The sequence below is a fragment of the Anopheles darlingi genome, chromosome 3, assembly GCF_943734745.1.
Source record: "Anopheles darlingi chromosome 3, idAnoDarlMG_H_01, whole genome shotgun sequence".
Classification (NCBI taxonomy): Eukaryota; Metazoa; Arthropoda; class Insecta; order Diptera; family Culicidae; genus Anopheles; species Anopheles darlingi.
The window spans coordinates 10546467-10553966 of NC_064875.1; the positions used below are offsets into that span (position 1 = coordinate 10546467).

At 46.8% G+C, this 7500-nt stretch overlaps 3 protein-coding genes across 4 annotated transcripts in view; 2 read left to right on the top strand and 1 right to left on the bottom strand.

Moving 5' to 3' along the window:
• Positions 1-1821, top strand: part of LOC125954157 (mucin-5AC-like) — a 54622-nt gene extending 52801 nt beyond the window's left edge. The window contains exon 7 of the mRNA XM_049684218.1: positions 1-1821. This exon is cut by the window's left edge and continues 1961 nt beyond it. Within this exon, the coding sequence (XP_049540175.1) occupies positions 1-555 (555 nt within the window). The 3' untranslated portion in view covers positions 556-1821.
• Positions 1822-2855: 1034 nt separating this feature from the next.
• Positions 2856-6960, bottom strand: LOC125953367 (protein aubergine-like). 2 transcript variants are annotated; one of them, XM_049682870.1, is made up of 4 exons: positions 6833-6960; positions 4453-6036; positions 3637-4380; positions 2856-3542 (listed from the first exon to the last, which is right to left on the bottom strand). In XM_049682870.1, the coding sequence occupies exons 2-4, from the start codon at positions 6003-6005 to the stop codon at positions 3278-3280; spliced, it is 2562 nt and encodes an 853-aa protein (XP_049538827.1). In that variant the 5' UTR covers positions 6006-6036; positions 6833-6960; the 3' UTR covers positions 2856-3277. The 2 variants fall into 2 exon arrangements, with proteins under 2 accessions (XP_049538827.1, XP_049538828.1); XM_049682871.1 differs by lacking the exon at positions 6833-6960 and adding an exon at positions 6168-6303.
• Positions 6961-7204: 244 nt separating this feature from the next.
• Positions 7205-7500, top strand: part of LOC125957754 (eukaryotic translation initiation factor 5) — a 5312-nt gene continuing 5016 nt past the window's right edge. Inside the window, exon 1 of the mRNA XM_049690646.1 lies at positions 7205-7323. The gene's annotated coding sequence lies outside the window, so the exon portion shown is untranslated. The remainder of the gene's footprint in view (positions 7324-7500) is intronic.

The window sequence follows — 7500 nt, forward strand, 5'->3', positions numbered from 1 at the left end:
GAGCACAGCTTCATACCGCGCAACACAGAAATCAAGTTCACGACTGCAACGTACGAATCCCCAACCAGTGTGCCGCGGACGCCTCCCACTCGCCCACTCGGTGTCGATCAGATACGGTCCAACTTCGAACGCAGCAACTCAAAAACCGAAATCCCGGTTCTAATCCGTCGCACCTCCATCCCTTCGATCAATCTATCCAGCTCGATCAGTAGCAGCAGCAGCAGCAGTAGCAGTAGCACGACCGGAGGATCGCTGAGCAATCTGAGCAATCTGACGTCATCGTCCCCCAACGGCGCCACCAAAGCGAGCCCCTCGCGCATACCGGTGTTCTCAACGGCGACAGCAGCTGGCTCCAAATTCGGGTTTAACGATGCAAATGGAGGACGATCACCGCCACCCGCGACCACCAACGGTGGTTCACCTCCGCACAACCACCACCAGCACAACGGCCATCATCACAGCAGCAGCAACAATAATCTGGTCAACAGCAGCAAGATGTCGGTTAGCATTAACTCGATCAAGAACCAGTCCAAGCATCCGAGCGGCAAATATTGATGCGCGAGCGCGACCGTACAGCATCCGCATCCAGCATCGTCTGCAATGAATGAATGAGAGATATTTGTGAGTGTGTATGTATGTCTGTATGTTGAGCCTCTTAGTGAGCCTTGACCTACTTATTACCAGAATGTAGTACGTAGGAACCTGATCGACGATGTATCCTTCCTTGTCGGAATTGTCTGAGTCCTTCTACGGAGGAAAGATCGAAGGAGTCCGATGGAGCTCGAAGGGACTTTCTAGCAACCGACAAAGTGTGCCTGCAGACCGGCCTACTCAGTTACCGCTCCGTGCATCACACATCGAGGGGATCGTGTTAGCAGGACATGGCGAAATCATCGAAGGCGGCGGGTAGCTTAGGCGAGTAGGCGACAGTAAAAGGGATGAGGGACCAAGCCTGCTTCGGTTTCTTAGAAATTTTGTTTGCTTTTTGGCCATATTATCACGTAGGGTAGGCTTGGGAATAATTGATTTGTTTGTTGCAAGTGGCGGATCGCAGCGCCACGAGCCAGAATCATTTATACAACAGGACAGCGAGACGAGCTATATTTGCTAGTTTTCTAATCGATCTACATACTATCCTGAGATGTTAACCAAGACGTCTCCTCCGTTACACCCCTCTTTCTTGTAGCACACATATAACCGTCCACATTCCAATGCAAAACGGGGGAGGATATGTAGCTTCTAATTTGTTGTATGAGGAGCTGCCTGATCCACAGCAATTTACCATTACCAAGAAGAGTGTCGCGAAAGTATAATCTTTAGTTTGTTAACAAAAAAATAAGGGAAAAGAAAAAAATCAAAATATTTTCGCTCGACGAACCCCACAATCCGGTGGTTTATGTTATCGGCTTATATTATTACTCCCCAGTGTGCAGGCATCGTGTTGCTGTCGCTGGGGTTATTATTATTGTAAGGATAAGTATTTGTTATGAAAAAAAAACCGTACAACCCGTCCCGTCCAGTGCCGTCTGTCCTTTGTGCATTCGACTTTATGGGTGCGTCTCTGGGCTGATGCAAATGCGGGTTAACGTTCCGGACGTGCTCGCACGTTCGCGTGCATTGGTGGCAATATACCTACTGTAGTTATGTTAAATGGATCGTGCAAAACACGAGATGCGAATTCAGCCCTTTTTTTAATCGCGTTTAGATACCTAAGACTCTGTCTTTGTTTCTTCTCCCTATCATTTCTACCCTTTCCTTGCACACAACACCATTGTTTGCGAATGTTTCGAAAATGTTAAATAAATACATACTTCACTTGAAATATAATCGGTTGTTTTTTTTATAAGTAGGTTTAATTAAAAAATATAAAGTCCTCATTCGATTTAGTCGAAAGATGCGCATTACATCAACTTTCATTGTATTTTCGGAAGTCGCAAGACAATTTTCAATGTTTATGCTGAATTGGTAGCATTCTTCTTGGTGCTGTGCTTGGTGGTTAAGATTATTTATGGTGTTGCGCGAGGTGATTGTTTAGTCTGCAATATCAACAATGTGTGTTCCTGCGGCTGGTGTTAATCGGTATGTTAAAGCGATTGCAAAAAAAATCTACTACTGTTGGTGTAAATAGCAGCTGTTGTTCTGCATTTGGTGTGGTAACTTTAAATCTAAAAAAATATTTTAACTCTCCGTTCTGATACGCTAATCGACAAAAAAAGACAACAAATCACAGAATCACGTGTACTCATCGGGTACTGGCGAGCATTTCGGCGAGGACTATCCCCAGAACCGTATGAGCCATACGTCAATCATCCAACATCTGGAAAACATCCAAGTCCGAAAATGATTCCTCTTTTGAGCCAGCGTGTGAGCGTTTGCCCGAATAATGTGAGAGCGATTGTTTGGGTAAACGGGTTTGGGTCACCACCATAGGCATCCTATAAGTCAAATTTCAAGTGGGCTATCGGTCGCACACAGCGTTCTGTGTGCGGTGCGTATCGGTCCTTTCATCCTCCTACTCTTCCAATCCCCAGGACGACATCCTCATGTTACGAAAGATCATAAAATATTTTGACAGACACATGTTCTCTTCTCCTTTCTCCTAATTTCTTCGTACGTTACGTCTGCTGCTTAGCTGCTCGGTATCTTCAAGCATCACGATCCAGCATGGCCATCACAAATTTAATTCTCCACAGAAATCTGTTCCTTGGCTTTGCTGGAACATACCTAAGAACCAACGGCGCTTGATACATTTTAAATGGAGCGCCTCTGAGTGTTTTAAAGCGTACGGACAGCGTAATTCAAGAGGCCTCTACTTTCCCACCCTATTGTATGTTCTAGACATTGTACGAAAAAAATAGATATAAAAAGATAATCTTTATTTCCACATATTTCTTCGCAAACAATGTTGTATTAATAATAAAAGTAAATATAGTCTTGATTTTTCCAAAATTAGGAAAATAAAAAGAAAAACCTTAACACTAAAATTACTCTTGCACAACACTAAACGTGTGAGCGTTACTATGAGATTTGCTTTGAAAATTCGATTGTTTGTAATCCTGTGTTCGCGAGCCTTAGTTCATAGTGGAATGAGAAGATAGTGTGCTGAATAACGAAAATTTAAAGGCACCTCTCTCTTCTCTCAATGGCAATGGTATCTTCCTACCGCTGATTGAACTGTTTGCAGCACTTATAGTGCAGTGTAAGTTTAAATGAGTTCTAACATGTAAAAAAAAGTAGAATGGCACGATTTGGTTGTGCATAACGCTCCCTATCTCGCTTACAGATAGTAGAGTAATTTTCCCAGCTGCTCGTTCGGTTGCTGGTGAATGTACTGGGATACAAGGAATGCTAGCTTGTGAGCATACTGGCAGACAGCAGGCACTCCAACGCCACCGCACCAGTTATAGTACATCAGCGTTTGTCTGTACGTATACGTCTGTATTTGATCCGTCGTTAGTCCCATCTCGTTGAAAATGATATTGTACGACGTCGGGGAAATCGTGCCCTGGCGAGTCGACTGCGAGACCAGGAAAAAGTCCGTTCTGGAAGTGGTGTTTTGAGGTGAAAAAAATATGATTGTATAAAACATTAAAACCACAAATCCAATAGTGATAATTCGAGGTAGTATTTGCTTACCTTTCCGGAAGTGTAATGACATCATCCACCACCGTACCCGTAGGTGGATTGCGTCCGTTGAAGAACAACCGTGAGTTGATACGCTTGCTGACAACGATCACGCACAGCTGCGGCTTATGCGGCTGATAGTTTTCGTAAGCGGCAGTCAAACGCGCCTTGATAGCCTTTACCTCATGATCGACTACCTGCTTTAGCTGGCCATCACCAACGCCATCGCGATACACGAGGAAGCGGCGTGGCATTCGGTCTGGACCAAACTCTTGCTGGTACGCGCGAAGAACCTTCGTCACGGTAGCGGACATAAAATTAGACAATTCCTCGCCCTTTCCGTGGTGCTCGACGCAAGAAAACTGCCGAGGATCTTGCGGATCAGCGCCGAACATGGTGGCCGTAATGGCTCCGTAGGATTTCGATTTGTCCCGAGCATCATGACAGACATCGTAGCCGAGGATGACGATGTCCTTCATCGGATTTCTGGTTACCCAAGGTACTCCTCCGAGCTTGCAATTCAGCTGGATGATAACCTTTGTAGCGACCGTCATTAGAGAACGCGGATTACCGATTGTGCGTGCCTTGATGACCTGCGTTGGAATGGCTCGATCCACGCAACACTTCTTTTTGATCGCACTGTACCGATCGGCGCGATCATTGCTAACCACACACATTATAAGCTGCGGATCGCGATTGACCAGCTGCTGCAGAACCTGGGCGTATGCCTGAGGTGAATCATTGGGTGTGGTAGCACTGGAAAATCAAAATGCAAAAAAATTCAATTAGATCCCTATTTTGAAAAATAAAAATCGCTACAGTACTCACATCTCCGGTTTGCCTAGCTGGAATCCCATCGGCGGAGCAACCTTCATCATCGTCGCTATGAACTCTTGGACCATGCTTTGCTTGCTCGCCTCGCAAACTAGGAACCACCTCTTCAACGCGATGGATTTAAACATCTGGTTGTTACGGAAAGCGTTATTCCAGTCTGCCTCAAATCCTACAGGAACTTCTTTCGACATGACAACGATCTCGCTGTCAAGAATACGGGCGGGCAATTCCACAACGCGACGATCTAGCTCTGTTTTCCAGAATTTGAACACTTCGCGACTTGCTGCTGTCTCCTGAAGCCGTCTGTTGAACCGATCCAATCGCTCCAACCGTTGGTCCGCACCAATGCGCGTATGATCGGCAATGCTGCGCATCAGGTTGAAGTCCTTCCGCATGGCATCTGTAATTCCGGTCATGCGGCACAGCTCGGGCACGAGCAGAATAGGCGTCGTGATTCCGGATCGCTGCATGCGCATGGTCGGTGTGGACACCAACATCGGTTGATTCGGATCGCGAATCGTAACGTTGTATGTATCCTTGAAATACTGCGCGAAAGTAATACTTCCGCCATCCCTCTTCGAGAAGCTCGACGATGGAGTGGTATTAAAGTCTACATCCGTAATCTTGTAGGACTTGGAATTGTAGGTGCACATGACGATTGAGCCGATGATAGTGCGCTTGAAATTTTCCTGGTACGAACCAGGCTGATTACGTTGATCGTTCAACATTTTATAGACCGTATCGGTTCGCAGCACACGATGCGTTATCTCAACGCACAGTAGAACGTCCTTTTCGTGCTGGCGAATCGACGTGATGTAGCCCGGATAAAGCTCCAAATTGTACTGTGGGATTGCGATTTTCGCTTTTGGATCGAAGTGATGGCGATTCATAACCAGCAGCTCCAGACTGTTCATCGCCTGGCGCTGCATTAAATTCAGGATCATCAGTCCCATCGTCGACTGCATATCGACCGTCCCGACATGCCGGATCCTCATTTTATATAGATTCTCCGTGCGCGAATCTCGTACTTGCAGCTCCAACTCCTCCGAGCGGAGCTTGTTGTAAAGGAACAGCATTGTTCCTTCGAAGATGTAGGGCCCCAGAACGGGCGCCTGGGTTTTAATGAGCGCACAAATAAGGCCGACATTCTCGATAACCGGTTCGAAATCGATCCGATACTGGAAGACGCACATGTTTTCCGCTCTGGTCAGTCGGAAGTAATTCGCCTTCAGGACGATTTGTTTTCCGCGTGCGCCTTGCTTGGAAGGTGCATTTGCTGCACGCGTTACAACAACTTCCGGCAGGTATCGGGCAGCGCGTACCGCTCCACGACCAACCTGTTGATGTGCTCGGCCATCGCCACCACCACCTCCGGCACCGCCTGTTGTGCCGTTTCGTGGTGCTACAACGGCAGGAGCACTGGCGCCGCCTGCTGCATCACCTCCACCATTCCCAGTCGAAGATGGCGGCTTCCAGTCCGGTCGAACACCGGCTCCAGCGGCTCCTCTGACTCCACGACCACGTCCTCGATTCCCCGCGGGATCCATGTTTTACGGTCAAACGATCGCAAAGGAAAAACTTAAAAAAAGGAAAAAACCGAAAAAGGATTACCAAGCAATTCTTTGCGTGCAGGTTTGTAGCACCTCGGTACACACCGTAAGATGCAGAAAAGACTAGGGAGTTGAAAAATGCAATGGAGCCACGCGTACCCACCAGTACTAAAAACCGCGCGCTTCAGCGAAATTCAAAGCCGGTGCAATGGGGTGCTGCAAAATCTACCTACCACCAACGCCACACAGCCAGACAGGCAAACTTCAATCCTAGCAGGCGGTAAAAAGAGGAGCGAACGATGGGACGAAAGGAAAGTGAAAACTGAAACGAAAGATCGGTTCTCTTGGAAAAAAAAATCAACCGTACAGCAGGCCGTGTAAAGTCGATCACCGGACGGAGGAGTTCAAGAGAACAAAAGCATCATGGCCCGGCATCATGTTTAGGCGAACAGATTTCATTGTTTCCAAGAACTAGCAACTCTGATTGTATCGAATCCCTAGGATAGAGCACGATGGCCTCGATCATCAAAAGGATAGAGCAAGACATAGAACAAAATGGTCGCGAGCACGTTTTTGCAGCGAAAAGTGCTGCAGAAATGGTGTTTCAACCAAATTTAAGCCTGGTTTTAGGAAATTGTGAAAGTTTCGAACGAATTCAAAATATGTATGAACCGAAGAAAGCTGATAAGACCGTGTCATCGGACTGCGACAGTTTCGTGTTCGTGGGAAAACGGAGTTAGGGTTTATGCGAGAAGCACTAGAAATTAGAAAGAACGCGACACGAAAAACTGAACAAGATGATATTAAAGGACACTGTAACATACCTTGGATTTGTTGGAAACTGGAACCGAGAGGTCGGGGAATGGATTTGGTAACACAACTTGGCGTCTTCACTGGTAAAAGGCACGTGCAAAAGAGCAACGCTCACTCGGACAACCGTCCCCGGCAAACGCTCGAAAATTAATAAAAATTCCGCGATTTTCTCTGGTCGGTGTGTCAAAGTCGCGTCAACCCAACCACCCTTGCAGCAGATAGAACCCTGGTAGCAGATGCTGAGTCGTACCCAGTATGTGGTCTTTGTTTCTCATGTTCTGTGACGTAGGAAAGTCGCTGCTGCTGTACAAGAGTGAGCGAGACGGCAAATCAAACGATGAGTCGTCGCAGCGGAGGCATTGCACATGGTAAGGCCGTGGAAACATGCGTTTTATCGCAATTTTTTCATCACTTCACTTCATCATCATTTCGTGTGCGAGTTCCCGTGAAAAGTCTATCTCTCTAGCGATTTTGTGAATTTTCCTTCGTTCTCAATACAATCGTAAGTAGAAATGGGTTGCTTGAGACAGACAAATGCTCAAGGAAGTTTTAAAAACTAAGGTAAAGTCGTGGGAAGCGAGTTTTCTTGGGAAAAATGGCCAGAGAAAAGATGTGGCCCGCAGCTATCGGCCTCTCCCTCTTGCTCATTCAGGCCAGCTGGCAACCGCGTGTGAATTCC

Bases quoted from the DNA above. Each gene is read 5' to 3' on its own strand.
- LOC125953367 (XM_049682870.1), bottom strand. From the start codon at position 6,005: ATGGATCCCGCGGGGAATCGAGGACGTGGTCGTGGAGTCAGAGGAGCC. The intron at 4,381-4,452 runs GTGAGTACTGTA...TTGATTTTCCAG, and splicing joins CAGCTAGGCAAACCGGAGAT to TGCTACCACACCCAATGATT. The intron at 3,543-3,636 runs GTAAGCAAATAC...CACCACTTCCAG, and splicing joins GTCATTACACTTCCGGAAAG to AACGGACTTTTTCCTGGTCT.